The sequence below is a fragment of the Ruditapes philippinarum genome, unplaced genomic scaffold (assembly GCF_026571515.1).
Source record: "Ruditapes philippinarum isolate M1 unplaced genomic scaffold, ASM2657151v2 ctg3050_1_1_1_1, whole genome shotgun sequence".
In the NCBI taxonomy this organism is placed as follows: domain Eukaryota; kingdom Metazoa; phylum Mollusca; class Bivalvia; order Venerida; family Veneridae; genus Ruditapes; species Ruditapes philippinarum.
The window spans coordinates 88,217-106,331 of record NW_026854792.1 but is presented as its reverse complement, the minus strand read 5'-3'; the positions used below and the strand labels follow the sequence as shown (position 1 = coordinate 106,331).

At 29.8% G+C, this 18,115-nt stretch overlaps 1 protein-coding gene across 1 annotated transcript; it reads left to right on the top strand.

Moving 5' to 3' along the window:
• Positions 1-1,154: 1,154 nt before the first annotated feature.
• On the top strand, positions 1,155-1,787 carry LOC132741080 (uncharacterized). The gene has a single exon (XM_060729167.1). The coding sequence runs from the start codon at positions 1,155-1,157 to the stop codon at positions 1,785-1,787; it is 633 nt and encodes a 210-aa protein (XP_060585150.1).
• Positions 1,788-18,115: the final 16,328 nt, after the last annotated feature.

Below are 18,115 nucleotides of genomic sequence, written 5' to 3'. Positions count from 1 at the left end.
TTTTATTGATTGGTAAAATTAAAGGGTTTTTTTCACATACACTGTAAAACAAAGTATACAGAGCCATGAGGGACTTATAATAGACTTATTATTTGATATGTATATAGACATTTATGTTAATAAAACTAAAGAATGCTGAAAATTACAATGTCCCTAACATAGATGCACAAAATATCACTAGTTTTTGTAAAAAATTAAAAGTTCCTTTACATGTAAAATGTACTATTATATACAGTGAAGAAGTAGTAGAAATAAAAAATAGAATTATATAATTCTTTTATGTATTTACTTTTTGCAAAAACATATTAAAAATGTGTCACCCATTTTCATGTCATTTCCGTGACAATGACGATAACGATATGATTTTCACTCTATAAATATTTATACAAAACCGGTTTGTGACGTAATCAAAAGTTTCTTTGGCGCGAAAGTTTGAAAGTAGCGCTCTGTTATGGCGGACGTTTATTTCATCGACGATACAATTGGTAAGTTTGTAGTTTAGTATCGTATGTTTTTTAAAGGTCATTACCGAATGACTTGTAAAATATTTATGAATAAGAAACCAGTTTAGATAATTTTTTTATAACATTCTATTATGGTGTATATTTCTAAACGATAAGTTTAAACATTCTTAATCTCTTAAGTATAGACGCTTGTTTAAAATAATTAACAAAATGTCATTTCCGAAACGGTCATTTCCAAAACAATGACTATCGTTGCGGTAATGACAAATTTGTTGCGGTGATGACATATTAATTTAAAATACAAATATAAAACATAAATGTATAAATTAAAGTACAATTTTTGTAAATATTTTTTTTCTGTTAATATTCTTTAATAATACATTATATTCAGTATTCTCTGTGTCGCAGACATCTATACTTACACATTAGAAGCCTGTCCATGCTCGTTAGTTCTGTGACGATCTTTTACAAACCTTACAAAACATGTTTTACATAATAACTATATTTTTGGATTGTAGAAAAACGAAGACAACTTGATAAGCTTGACAAAAATATTGGTAAAGCTGAAAAGGCTATCTCAACAGTTCTCTCTAAACCAAATTACCTGGAATACAGATACGAAATAAGAGATCTTTACGAAACTGTTACACACAATAAAGAGCAAAGGCTTTTACTTACAAAGCAGATTAAATGGCACTTACAAGCGCAGAGAGATCTGCATTATGGAGACAGCGCCAACGTCAAAACCCAATGAAACATGAAGAATATAAAAGAAAGGAGAAAGAAAGATATAAAAAGAGGAAAGAGAAAGGCCAATTCTTACCAGTTGCAGAGTTGTCTACACGAGATCAAAGAAAACTTCGGCGTAATTGGCGTATAAATCAACGGAATAAGAGACAGAAAGATAAAAAATTACAACATGACGTAAGTAAGATTTTAAGTCCACCAAATTCACCAACCTCACCTGAGCATCACATCATTCAACAAAACCAATATGAGTCCAGAAAGTCCGCAGGCAGAAAAAAGAAAAATTTAAATAGATCTAAAGTATACAGAGAGCAGTTTAAATTGCGAATACAGCTCAACAATGAGCGGCGACAAAAGGAGAAGTACAAGAAGCGGTATTTTAGGCTAAAAAAAAGAATATGTACAGATGAAATGGTGAGCACAGTTGACAAGATAATATATAAGAAAGAAGTTAGGTCAGCCCTTACGTTGTACACAATCATGATCAATAATATTAAGAAGCGGTACAGAGACTGTGAGACAAGCCAAGAAAAAAGAACAATTAAGAATTTGATACAATTTAAGTCTCTCAAGTAAGATCGAAGAACTATCAATGTGGCATATGTGATAAACTATTTTCTCAAATGGCTCAGTCTTAAGGCACATATGACAATTCACACTGGTGTAAACAATAACAACAAAAAACATATGGTATTATATGAATCACTTTCTATAGCAATGGTATTATAGCACAGTAATGACAATTCATACTGGTGGAGAAAAATATGAATCTAAAAAAAACTGCTAAACATTTTTCATTAGAGAATAACACTTACAAAACCATATGACTGTTCATATTGGAGGGAAAAAAACTGTTATTGTGAAAAGTGTTATAAATCATTTTCTTGCAAGTGGTCTTAAAGTACGTATACATGAGACTTAGTTCACACTGGTGAAAAAAAATAAAACATTTAATATAAATATGAAATATGTGAAAAATCAGTTTATGCAAGAAGTTAATAATCTTAAAAATCATACGAAAATTCATAATAATCTTAAAAATCATACGAAAATTTATAACTGGTGAGAACTTGAAATGTTAGTAGTGAGATAAATCAATTCACTTAAGAGTGGTCAAAATGATCATCAGAAACTTCACACTGTTGAAAGAACTATAGATGTATATACATGTGACATATGTATTGTAAAAAAAAATCTTTTATTTTAAGAGCATTCTAAAAACACATATGACGATACACACCTGTGAGAAGACAACCATAATCTGAAATCTGAGACAAATCATGTTCTTACATTGTAATCATAATGCACAATTATGGAAAAAGAAACTATATACATTGAACAATTTTTATAATGGGATAAATCACGCTTGTGGTAGTCTCGATGTACATGGGGCAATTCACACTGGTGAGAAGTGTTCAAGTCACAATGTGAAAAATGTTTATTTTCACAAAAAAATATCATAAAGCACATATGACAATTCACTCTTGTAAACAGAACTACCAATGTGAAATTTGTGGAAAATCATTATTTAAACACAGTGGTCAACAATTCACACTGGTAGAAAGAAAACTATAAATGTAAAATATGTGAAAAATCGTTGTCTTAAAAACACATATAACAATTCACTCTGGTGAAAAGAACTTTCATTGTGGGATATGTGATAAAACACTTTTTGAAAGTAGCAGTCTTTTAGCAAATATGACCTGGTGAAAGAAACTATACATGTGAATTATGTGAAAAATGGCATAATAGTTCACTCTGGTGAAAAGAACTTTCATTGTTGGATAAGTGAAGAATATCTTTTAGCGCAATGTCATATGACAATTCACACTGATAAAAAAGAACTATAAATGTGAAATATGCGATAAATCGTTTTTCTTAAAACACATATAACCATTCACTCTGGTGACAAGGACTATCAATGTGAAATTTGTAAAAAATTATTTTCTTTAAACAGTGGTCTTAAATTACATATGACAATTCACACTGGTGATAGAAACTATAAATGTGAATAGTGTGATAAATTATTTTCACGTTGGTGAAAATATATATAAATGTGGAAAATGTGAAAGATCCTTTACTCAAACAAAATAATTGTAAGAAATATGTTAATTCACAATGGTGAGAACTTTTAATGCAATTATATAACTATTAATGTCAATTCACACTGGTGAGAATAGCTATAAATTGCTATAGAACTATTAATGGCAATTCACACTGGTGATAAGACCTATAAATTGCAATAGAACTATTAATGGCAATCTACAATGGTGAGAAGAACTATAAATGGCAATAGAACTATTAATGGCAATTTACACTGGTGCTGGCTATATAACTATTAATGGTGAGAAGACCTATAAATTGCAATAGAACTATAAATGGCAATTTACACTGGTAATGGCTGTATAACTATTAATGGCAATTCACACTGGTGAGAAGACCTATAAATTGCAATAGAACTATTAATGGTAATCTACAATGGTGAGAAGACCTTTAAATTGCAATAGAACTATTAATGGCAATTCATATGGTGAGAAGATCTATAAATTGCAATAGAACTGTTAATGGTAAATTAAATAGAACTATTAATGGCAATTTACACTGCTGATGGCTATATAACTATTAATGGCAATTCACACTGGTGAGAAGACCTATAAATTGCAATAGAACTATTAATGGTAATCTACAATGGTGAGAAGACCTGTAAATTGCAATAGAACTATTAATGGCAATTCATATGGTGAGAAGATCTATAAATTGCAATAGAACTGTTAATGGTAAATTAAATAGAACTATTAATGGCAATTTACACTGGTAATGGCTGTATAACTATTAATGGCAATTCACACTGGTGAGAAGACCTATAAATTGCAATAGAACTATTAATGGTAATCTACAATGGTGAGAAGACCTATAAATTGCAATAGAACTATTAATGGCAATTCATATGGTGAGAAGATCTATAAATTGCAATAGAACTGTTAATGGTAAATTAAATAGAACTATTAATGGCAATTTACACTGCTGATGGCTATATAACTATTAATGGCAATTCACATTGGTGAGAAGACCTATAAATTGCAATAGAACTATTAATGGCAATTCAAACTGGTGAGAAGGCCCTATAAATTGCAATAGAACTATTAATGGCAATTCACACTGGTGAGAAGACCTATAAATTGCAATAGAACTATTAATGGCAATTCAAACTGGTGAGAAGACCTATAAATTGCAATAGAACTATTAATGGCAATTTACACTTGTGATGGCTATATAACTATTAATGGCAATTCACACTGGTGAGAAGACCTATAAATTACAACAGAACTATTAATGGTAATCTACAATGGTGAGAAGACCTATAAATTGCAATAGAACTATTAATGGCAATTTACACTGGTGATGGCTATATAACCATTCATTGCAATTCACACTGGTGAGAAGACCTATAAATTACAATAGAACTATTAATGGTAATCTACAATGGTGAGAAGACCTATAAATTGCAATAGAACTATTAATGGCAATTTACACTGGTGATGGCTATATAACTATTAATGGCAATTCACACTGGTGAGAAGACCTATTAATTACAACAGAACTATTAATGGTAATCTACAATGGTGAGAAGACCTATAAATTGCAATAGAACTATTAATGGCAATTTACACTGGTGATGGCTATATTACTATTAATGGCAATCCATACTGGTGAGACGAGATATAAATTGATATAGAACTATTAATGGTAATCTACAATAGTGAGAAGACCTATAAATTGCAATTCACACTGATGAGAAGAAGTATAAAACTGAAATATATGAGAAACTGTTTGATCAAAGAAGTAATTTTAACACATATTACAATTCACTCTCTACTGGTGAAAAGACCTACCTATATAAGTTATGAAATGTTGGTGGTTCTACTCAGGTGCCCGTAAAGCTGGAAAGTCACCATATAAAAAAAAAATCTTAAAACATGTACATTTTGCATGTCAATCCTAAATAAACCTAAATGTAAAATGTGTGAAAATTATTTTCTCAGAGATGATAATTTATACCAGTTTAGAAAAACTGAAAATGTCAAAATGAAATAAGAACTTATTGATAACATACATGTACAAACAAAGTAGTTGTAAAGGGTCTAAACTGTCTACATAGCTATAAAAGAAGCCAAGAGGATTTTTATACAACAACAAATACAGTATTCAGTGCTTTTCTTTATTGATATAATAGTATATACATCTTCATGGTCTACTTTTCTGGCCATAATTATAATTATATTCAACACCTCAAATCATTATTATACATGTACTCAACACATAAAATCAATCTGAAAACATACTGTATACCAACAGAGACATAGATAACATCTATTTCTCTGTTACCAACAAACTTTACATTACCTGTATTGTATATATGGTTATAAAAAATCATGTAAAAATACCATACAAATAATCTTTTACACAGCATGAAAATAAATATACACCTATTTTAATTAACCTCATCTTCCACACTTATCTGACATTGGTTGACTGAAATTTTAATAATGGATTCTGCCCATACAATGTTTCAGTTGAAAATTCTCACCTTAAGTCAAATTAGACATATTATACAATAAAACCTTTGTACAGCAACACCCTTTGGAAGACAATGATTTCGGTTACTGCTATGAGGTGTTAATCTGCAAAGGTTAAATTTATTCTGATGTCTTACTTTGCAAATAAAATAATAGGCTGTTGTTGTAAAGAGATAATTGCTGAATCTACATAGGGTCGTTCTGTATATATATATATATTTATATATATATATATATATATATATATATATATATATATATATATATATATATATATATATATATATATATATATATATATAGAAATGAGAGAATATATACACACATACCACCACATCGATATGCCAGTCCAATTACGGCACAGCGCCTAGCAGAACAGCCATGAAAGCATAGCCACTGCTCATCCACCATCACAAAAATGATGGTTTCAGAACAGCTTTATATACAGTCACAAACTGCACTACACATTGAAACAAGCTCATCATTCACATATATAGAGTTTGTTCTCTGTTATCATATCTCACAAATCAACGATGACATTATATATATATATATATATATATATATATATATATATATATATATATATATATATATATATATATATATATATATATATATATATATATATATATTTATTACCCTTCCAGATTTTTTCCGCCTTTTTGATTGGATATTGATCACCCGAAAGAAATTGATATAACCGAGCCAGACGGGTAATATACACACTAAATTTCCCCGTTTGGTACCCAACGTTGTAAACAACATGCGCTGATGTGATGCGCGTACGGTTCGATTTTACGCGTGTAAATTCCGATTTAAAAGCACTTTTTTAACTGTCAAATGATCAATATTTACCAAAGAAGAGTAATGATACATATTACCATCAGTATCGAAAACAAATATGACCTTGTGAAAGCTTGATATTAATTACAAAAAAGTGCGTTCAATAGACTTCTCCTTTTCTCTTCTTTACTTTCGTAAGGTACGGGAAAAATACGTCATGTATTTATGTGACGTCATGTTGTGACGAAGAGGTATCCTAAAGGGAATCTTATTTCGACGTTTCATTTGAAACAGCAATGATTTTTTAAAAAATCGTCTAAACTCGGCAGGGGAAGGGTAATAAAATTATTATTTTGGTTTTGGAGTGATATATGTGGATATATTACCTGCCAAGATAAAATATCACCCTCGCCTAACGGCTCGGGTGATATAAAATCTTAACAGGTAATATATCCACATATATCACTCCAAAACCAAAATAACATATAATAGATTCAATGATCTAGTATTAGATCATGCAGTTTGTAAGGTGGTTTTTACAATGCATGACATTCTTTCTATATGTATTGATAAACTTTTTAAAATTAGGGGGCAAAACAGGTATTTTAAATTTGTAGCATAAAAAATCTTTTAAAAACCACATAAAACATGTATAGGACATATACATACAAAAATATGCAGAAATATTTGTAATAAATGAACATGCATTACAGAACATGCAGATATATTTACAATACAATGCTGTTGGTTAAGATTAAACATCTGGGCTGCATTTCATAGAAAGTTTTTTTTTCTGAAATCAGCCTTAAGACAAAAAATTTGCATTTCAAAGTAAACGTCTTAACTTATGACTCCTATTTCATGACTTTTTTAATTTCTGAATAGCAATACAAATGACCAGTAACACATTGTGAATAAAAGGGTCTGTCATTGTATTTCTTAATTTTTCTCAGGAAAATGAATTTAATTAGTCTACAGTCTCTGACTGAAGGTAAAAACATTTATTGAAACGGTCTTAAGTTGGTCCTAAAGTTGGTTTTAACCCTAGGACATAATATACATTAAAGACTTTCTATGAAATGCAGAACTGGCTTTTAATAGACAATTGGTCCACACCAACCACATGATTTTTGTAGAACTTAAGTCTTTTTTATAATATTTATTTATTTTATAATGGTAATTACTTTTCTTCAATTATGAAATGACATTTTAATTGCAAACATGATACATGTGTATATCTAGCGTCATAAACCTGAATGATTAAAATGGTTCTTTGTAGTGCAGAAGTTTGTAAAGCATTTTTTCTGTTTTAATAAAATATAGAACTGTTTTAAATAGATAATTTTAAAATTGAAAGATCTTTTTTTAGATAATTATCTAAAACCACGTGTCTTGAAAAGAAACATCCCAAAATTCTTTTCCCCAAAATTTCATTCTTTAATGATATTTAAAGTCCACATTTCAGTATCAAACACATGAACTTTAAACCTAAATATACGAATAAACTGTGAAGAAATTTAAAATTTTAAATAAGCTTCGATAATAATGAACCTTTATCCCTTTTTGAACATACATCATGTTATAAAAATTATGCACAACATAATTTCTAGAAATCAATTATTCTATAAATTTCCACAGTTCAAAAGTACAGATTATCATGACAATTAAGTGAACCCCTGATTTAAAATACAAAATGCATTTTATGTACAGAATTTAAGTAAAAATTTCCATCATTTCTAAATCAAATCAAAATCCAATGTACAACATTTACTACACTTTAAATACAGCTGCATATAAAATAGTACTACACACAGATCTTTTTCTTATTTTTTTGTTGGAAATATATTGCTTTTGAAGCTAAAATCATATAATATAATTCAAATTTTGCATATGAATTGATTAATTTTATTATAATTGCAAATTCAAAAACATTTAAAAATAAATGGTAACAATATGTCAAACAGGAGCAAAAATAGATTATACAGTACTACCTCTACTTTGACTGTTATTGGGAGGTGTTCCTCTAGTATGGTAAATCTACTATGATGTCATACTTTGGGTATATAACCTATGCCTTTTGACAATTATTACATTGAAGATGAACACTTTCTGAGCATCTATATTTTTCCCTTTAATAGTGCTCTTTTAAAAGGGGTGTTGCCGTTGGCAAATTTTACACTTGACATCATGTGATGTTTTAATATTACATTTTAATCTGAAATGTATTTGCATATATATGTGTATGTTTTGGTATATATGCTCTTATAATATGCCTATAGTATAACAGACTTTAGTTTTAATTGTAAAATATGTAAGACATCTAAAGCCTCTACTCGAAGAATGGCTATGTAGGATGTAATATTGTTTATCTTTTATGCTTAAATGGATGTAATTGTGCACAGATGGCATTTAAATAAATAAATGAAATACTTTGGGAGTTAATGTTAAGGTTGTTATAAAGTTGTTATTGCTCTACAGGAGGTAGCTCTTCAGAGGTTTCACTGTAAATCTTATATGCAATTGATCATATGATGCAGATGTATATTTTTCTTATATAAATATTAAAAAAATAATTATACAAATGTATATTTGTCTTAACTGAAGGTTGCCTTCTCATTATCTTAAAATAAGATTCAGTTTAGCATTAAACCAGTCTTTCGATTCAGGTCAATTTCAAATTTATTTGCAATATCAGCCAAATCAGATGCTGCTGTTTTTAAGACTGGTTTATATTGATAAGTTAATGTAACATATAAGCCTGAATACATGTAAAAATACTGGTCAACAGGATTTACCATATATAAAATGGCCAAAAAACAATATAAAACAACATATCAATTCAATGTTAATAACAATATATCAAATTCAATGTTAATATAGACAAACTATTATTCATGTAAAAAAGCATGAACTGAAAACACTTGTGTAAAAAACTACCTGTGTCTTTAGAACATTTTCAAAACAATTTGTGGGGGGTAATAATCAGGAAAAGATCCACTATTTAATCTTATTTACTACCTTTCAATTAAAAACTAAGAAGTACCTAATTGCAATGAAACCAGGTTTCAATGAAGACGCTGAAAACCTGGTAAAAAAAGGTTTCTTTAGTCATAGTAAAATATTCCATATATAAAATACATGACAAAATATAAACTTTGGTCTGATTAATGCAGGGGAGTGTGGACATATTTTGCATAACAATGAATTATATTTTTGACTAGAAAATAGCAATTCATTAACAAGTAAATGTATAAAAAGTATTTGCATAGTTACTGACATACTGTATCCATAATTACAATCAAACAGATTCAAAAATGATTTATCAAAAATTGACAATAATAAACAATTGTAGAGAAAATATTAAACAACCTGTACCTATGAAACTACTCCATATAAATGACTTCCAATCATTGTTGAACTAATCTACAAAACTTTGCGCTAACATTACTAATATAATAACAATATCATCTAACAAATAAAAAAATAATAGAAAAAAAAAGCTATACTGGTTGGGGAGTTAATAAACTCGGCTTTTTATAATGTAATCGACTTATCGGCTTTTTTTAATGTAATCAAGCTCACCATCTCGTACGAACGCTGGAATTCGACAATATCTGGAAATTTGGTCAAGTTTGGTAAGATATTTAAACAAGAGCTGTCACAGGAGACAGCCAAGCTCGACTAATAAAATTCTGGATGCAGTAAGGAGGACAAAACTATGAAAGAAAAATCAATTATGTATAATTATGTATTAAGTTATAGTAAAAAATAACATTTGTTAAAATAAATTCCAAGATCAAGGGAAATAATTCTAGAAATAGTCACGCTAGAGTTATGAACCTTGTCACACAACATGGATGTAATGATAAGAAGTATATATTTGAAGTTTGAAGTAGATACCTTAAAAAGTAACAAAGTTATAATATTTCTTAAAGAAAATCCTAAGTTCAAATAGAAATAAATCTGTAAAAATTACTTCAAGAGTTATGAACATTGTCATATAAAATATAATTAATTATAAGGAATAAGGTATTTGAAGTTTGAGGTAGATACCTTTAAAACTAAAAAATTATAGTAAAAAATAACATTTTTCTAGTATTAAAAAATCTAAGTTGATGGGGAGATAATTCTTGCAATATTGGTGCTAGAGTTATGAACCTTGTCACATAAGATGTGGATGATGATAAGGCTACATAAGTATGATCCCTTTAGAAATAAATAAGTTACAGTAAAAAATAATATTTTTTAAGAAAATTCTAAGTTCAAGGGGAGATAAATCTGAAAATATTGGTGCTAAAGTTATGAACCTTGTCACATAAGATGGGGATGATGATAAGGTACATATATTTGAAGTATGAGGTTGATCCCTTAAGAAATAAAGAAGTAACAGTAAAAAATAGTATTTTTTAAGGAAAATTCTAAGTTCAAGGGGAAATAAATCTGAAAATATTGTTGCTAGAGTGAAAGCTTGATATTAATTACAAAAAAGTGCGTTCAATAGACTACTCCTTTTCTCTTGTTTACTTTCGTAAGGTACGGGAAAAATACGTCATGTATTTATGTGACGTCATGTTGTGACGAAGAGGTATCCTAAAGGGAATCTTATTTCGACGTTTCATTTGAAGCAGCAATGATTTTTTAAAAAATCGTCTAAACTCGGCAGGGGAAGGGTAATAAAATTATTATTTTGGTTTTGGAGTGATATATGTGGATATATTACCTGCCAAGATAAAATATCTTAACAGGTAATATATCCACATATATCACTCCAAAACCAAAATATCATATAATATTCAGTATTCTCTGTGTCGCAGACATCTATACTTACACATTAGAAGCCTGTCCATGCTCGTTAGTTCTGTGACGATCTTTAACAAACCTTACAAAACATGTTTTACATAATAACTATATTTTTGGATTGTAGAAAAACGAAGACAACTTGATAAGCTTGACAAAAATATTGGTAAAGCTGAAAAGGCTATCTCAACAGTTCTCTCTAAACCAAATTACCTGGAATACAGATACGAAAATAAGAGATCTTTACGGAAAACTGTTACACACAATAAAGAGCAAAGGCTTTTACTTACAAATCAGATTCAATGACACTTACAAGCGCAGAGAGATCTGCATTATGGAGACAGCGCCAACGTCAAAACCCAATGAAAACATGAAAGAATATAAAAGAAAGGAGAAAGAAAGATATAAAAGGAGGAAAGAGAAAGGCCAATTCTTACCAGTTGCAGAGTTGTCTACACGAGATCAAAGAAAACTTCGGCGTAATTGGCGTATTTATATAAATCAACGGAATAAGAGACAGAAAGATAAAAAAATACAACATGACGTAAGTAAGATTTTAAGTCCACCAAATTCACCAACCTCACCTGAGCATCACATCATTCAACAAAACCAATATGAGGCCAGAAAGTCCGCAGGCAGAAAAAAGAAAAATTTAAATAGATCTAAAGTATACCGAGAGCAGTTTAAGTTGCGAATACAGCTCAACAATGAGCGGCGACAAAAGGAGAAGTACAAGAAGCGGTATTTTATGCTAAAAAAAGAATATGTACAGATGAAATGGTGATCACAGTTGACAAGATAATACATAAGAAAGAAGTTAGGTCAGCCCTTACGTTGTACACAACCATGATCAATAACATTACTTAAAAGAAGCGGTACAGAGACTGTGAGACAAGCCAAGAAAAAAGAACAATTAAGAATTTGATACAATTTAAGTCTCTCAAGTAAGATCGAAGAACTATCAATGTGGCATATGTGATAAACTATTTTCTCAAATGGCTCAGTCTTAAGGCACATATGACAATTCACACTGGTGTAAACAATAACAACAAAAAAACATATGGTATTATATGAATCACTTCTATAGCAATGGTATTATAGCACAGTAATGACAATTCATACTGGTGGAGAAAAATATGAATCTAAAAAAACTGCTAAACATTTTTCATTAGAGAATAACACTTACAAAACCATATGACTGTTCATATTGGAGGGAAAAAAACTGTTTTTGTGAAAAGTGTTATAAATCATTTTTCTTTGCAAGTGGTCTTAAAGTACGTATACATGAGACTTAGTTCACACTGGTGAAAAAAATAAAACATTTAATATATATTGAAATATGTGAAAAATCAGTTCATGCAAGAAGTTAATAATCTTAAAAATCATACGAAAATTCATAATAATCTTAAAAATCATACGAAAATTTATAACTGGTGAGAACTTGAAATGTTAGTAGTGAGATAAATCAATTCACTTTAGAGTGGTCAAAAATGAATCATCAGAAACTTCACACTGTTGAAAGAACTATAGATGTATATACATGTGACATATGTTAAAAAAAATCTTTTATTTTAAGAGCAGGCATTCTAAAAAAACACATATGACGATACACACCTGTGAGAAGACCAACCATAATCTGAAATCTGAGACAAATCATGTTCTTACATTGTAATCATAATGCACAAATTATGGAAAAAGAAACTATATACATTGAACAATTTTTATAATGGGATAAATCACGCTTGTGGTAGTCTTGATGTACATGGGGCAATTCACACTGGTGAGAAGTGTTCAAGTCACAATGTGAAAAATGTGGTGAAATTATTTTCACAAAAAAGTTATCATAAAGCACATATGACAATTCACTCTTGTAAACAGAACTACCAATGTGAAATTTGTGGAAAATCATTATTTATACACAGTGGTCAACAATTCACACTGGTAGAAAGAAAACTATAAATGTAAAATATGTGAAAAATCGTTGTCTTAAAAACACATATAACAATTCACTCTGGTGAAAAGAACTTTCATTGTGGGATATGTGATAAAACACTTTTTGAAAGTAGCAGTCTTTTTAGCAAATATGACCTGGTGAAAGAAACTATACATGTGAATTATGTGAAAAAAAATGGCATAATAGTTCACTCTGGTGAAAAGAACTTTCATTGTTGGATAAGTGAAGAATATCTTTTAGCGCAATGTCATATGACAATTCACACTGATAAAAAAAGAACTATAAATGTGAAATATGCGATAAATCGTTTTTCTTAAAACACATATAACCATTCACTCTGGTGACAAGGACTATCAATGTGAAATTTGTAAAAAATTATTTTCTTTAAACAGTGGTCTTAAATTACATATGACACTTCACACTGGTGATAGAAACTATAAATGTGAATAGTGTGATAAATTATTTTCACGTTGGTGAAAATATATAAATGTGGAAAATGTGAAAGATCCTTTACTCAAACAAATAATTGTAAGAAAAATGTTAATTCACAATGGTGAGAACTTTTAATGCAATTATATAACTATTAATGGCAATTTACACTGGTGAGAAGAGCTATAAATTGCTATAGAACTATTAATGGCAATTCACACTGGTGATAAGACCTATATATTGCAATAGAACTATTAATGGCAATCTACAATGGTGAGAAGAACTATAAATGGCAATAGAACTATTAATGGCAATTTACACTGGTGATGGCTATATAACTATTAATGACAATTCACACTGGTGAGTAGAGCTATAAATTGCAATAGAACTATTAATGGTAATCTACAATGGTGAGAAGACCTATAAATTGCAATAGAACTATAAATAGCAATTTACACTGGTGATGGCTATATAACTATTAATGGCAATTCACACTGGTGAGAAGACCTATAAATTGCAATAGAACTATTAATGATAATCTACAATGGTGAGAAGACCTATAAATTGCAATAGAACTATAAATGGCAATTTACACTGGTGATGGCTATATAACTATTAATGGCAATTCACACTGGGAGAAGACCTATAAATTGCAATAGAATACGTGAATAGTGTGAATAGTGTGATAAATTATTTTCACGTTGGTGAAAATATATAAATGTGGAAAGTGTGAAAGATCCTTTACTCAAACAAAATAATTGTAAAAGAAATATGTTAATTCACAATGGTGAGAACTTTTAATGCAATTATATAACTATTAATGGCAACTCACACTGGTGAGAAGAGCTATAAATTGCTATAGAACTATTAATGACAATTCACACTGGTGATAAGACCTATAAATTGCAATAGAACTATTAATGGCAATCTACAATGGTGAGAAGAACTATAAATGGCAATAGAACTATTAATGGCAATTTACACTGGTGATGGCTATATAACTTTTAATGGTGAGAAGACCTATAAATTGCAATAGAACTGTTAATGACAATCTACAATGGTGAGAAGACCTATAAATTGAAATAGAACTATAAATGGCAATTTACACTGGTAATGGCTGTATAACTATTAATGGCAATTCACACTGGTGAGAAGACCTATAAATTGCAATAGATCTATTAATGGTAATCTACAATGGTGAGAAGACCTATAAATTACAATAGAACTATTAATGGCAATTCATATGGTGAGAAGATCTATAAATTGCAATAGAACTGTTAATAGTAAATTAAATAGAACTATTAATGGCAATTTACACTGCTGATGGCTATATAACTATTAATGGCAATTCACACTGGTGAGAAGACCTATAAATTGCAATAGAACTATTAATGGCAATTCAAACTGGTGAGAAGACCTATAAATTGCAATAGAACTATTAATGGTAATCTACAATGGTAAGAAGACCTATAAATTGCAATAGAACTATTATTGGCAATTCAAACTGGTGAGAAGACCTATAAATTGCAATAGAACTATTAATAGCAATTTACACTGGTGATGGCTATATAACTTTTAATGGCAATTCACACTGGTGAGAAGACCTATAAATTACAACAGAACTATTAATGGTAATCTACAATGGTGAGAAGACCTATAAATTGCAATAGAACTATTAATGGCAATTTACACTGGTGATGGCTATATAACTATTAATGGCAATTCACACTGGTGAGAAGACCTATAAATTGCAACAGAACTATTAATGGTAATCTACAATGGTGAAAAGACCTATAAATTGCAATAGAACTATTATTGGCAATTCAAACTGGTGAGAAGACCTATAAATTGCAATAGAACTATTAATAGCAATTTACACTGGTGATGGCTATATAACTTTTAATGGCAATTCACACTGGTGAGAAGACCTATAAATTACAACAGAACTATTAATGGTAATCTACAATGGTGAGAAGACCTATAAATTGCAATAGAACTATTAATGGCAATTTACACTGGTGATGGCTATATAACTATTAATGGCAATTCACACTGGTGAGAAGACCTATAAATTGCAACAGAACTATTAATGGTAATCTACAATGGTGAAAAGACCTATAAATTGCAATATAACTATTAATGGCAATTCACACTGGTGAGAAGACCTATAAATTGCAATAGAACTATTAATGATAATCTACAATGGTGAGAAGACCTATAAATTGCAATAGAACTATAAATGGCAATTTACACTGGTGATGGCTATATAACTATTAATGGCAATTCACACTGGGAGAAGACCTATAAATTGCAATAGAATACGTGAATAGTGTGATAAATTATTTTCACGTTGGTGAAAATATATAAATGTGGAAAGTGTGAAAGATCCTTTACTCAAACAAAATAATTGTAAAAAATATGTTAATTCACAATGGTGAGAACTTTTAATGCAATTATATAACTATTAATGGCAACTCACACTGGTGAGAAGAGCTATAAATTGCTATAGAACTATTAATGGCAATTCACACTGGTGATAATACCTATAAATTGCAAAAGAACTATTAATGGCAATCTACAATGGTGAGAAGAACTATAAATGGCAATAGAACTATTAATGGCAATTTACACTGGTGATGGCTATATAACTATTAATGGTGAGAAGACCTATAAATTGCAATAGAACTGTTAATGACAATCTACAATGGTGAGAAGACCTATAAATTGAAATAGAACTATAAATGGCAATTTACACTGGTAATGGCTGTATAACTATTAATGGCAATTCACACTGGTGAGAAGACCTATAAATTGCAATAGAACTATTAATGGTAATCTACAATGGTGAGAAGACCTATAAATTACAATAGAACTATTAATGGCAATTCATATGGTGAGAAGATCTATAAATTGCAATAGAACTGTTAATGGTAAATTAAATAGAACTATTAATGGCAATTTACACTGCTGATGGCTATATAACTATTAATGGCAATTCACACTGGTGAGAAGACCTATAAATTGCAATAGAACTATTAATGGCAATTCAAACTGGTGAGAAGACCTATAAATTGCAATAGAACTATTAATGGTAATCTACAATGGTAAGAAGACCTATAAATTGCAATAGAACTATTATTGGCAATTCAAACTGGTGAGAAGACCTATAAATTGCAATAGAACTATTAATAGCAATTTACACTGGTGATGGCTATATAACTTTTAATGGCAATTCACACTGGTGAGAAGACCTATAAATTACAATAGAACTATTAATGGTAATCTACAATGGTGAAAAGACCTATAAATTGCAATAGAACTATTAATGGCAATTTACACTGGTGATGGCTATATAACTATTAATGGCAATTCACACTGGTGAGAAGACCTATAAATTACAATAGAACTATTAATGGTAATCTACAATGGTGAGAAGACCTATAAATTGCAATAGAACTATTAATGGCAATTTACACTGGTGATGGCTATATAAATATTAATGGCAATTCACACTGATGAGTAGACCTATAAATTGTAATAGAACTATTAATGGTAATCTACAATGGTGAAAAGACCTTTAAATTGCAATAGAACTATTAATGGCAATTTACACTGGTGATGGCTATATTACTATTAATGGCAATCCATACTGGTGAGACGAGATATAAATTGCTATAGAACTATTAATGGTAATCTACAATGGTGAGAAGACCTATAAATTGCAATTCGCACTGATGAGAAGAAGTATAAAACTGAAATATATGAGAAACTGTTTGATCGAAGAAGTAATTTTAACACATATTACAATTCACTCTCTACTGGTGAAAAGACCTACCTATATAAGTTATGAAATGTTGATGGTTCTACTCAGGTGCCCGTAAAGCTGGAAAGTCACCATATAAAAAAAAAATCTTAAAACATGTACATTTTGCATGTCAATCGTAAATAAACCTAAATGTGAAATGTGTGAAAATTATTTTCTAAGAGATGATAATTTATACCAGTTTAGAAAAACTGAAAATGTCAAAATGAAACAAGATATGTTTGTAAAACATGTATGCCCCCTATCAGCAGCCAATTAGTCATGTGATAAGGTTATTATGCATGACTTCTGACCCAGTGATCAAACAATTAATAAGGGTTATAAAGTATCTACTGGTCATGACCTTGACCTTTGACCCCTTGACCCAAAACTCTATAGGGGTCATCTGCTGGTCACGACCAATCATCATACAAAGTTTGAAGTTCCTAGGCCTAGGCGTTTTTAGTAAATTGATCAGAAACCGTTTTTACCTACAAGGTCAATGTGACCTTGACCTTTGACCCCTTGACCCCAAAATCAATAGGGGTCATCTGCTGGT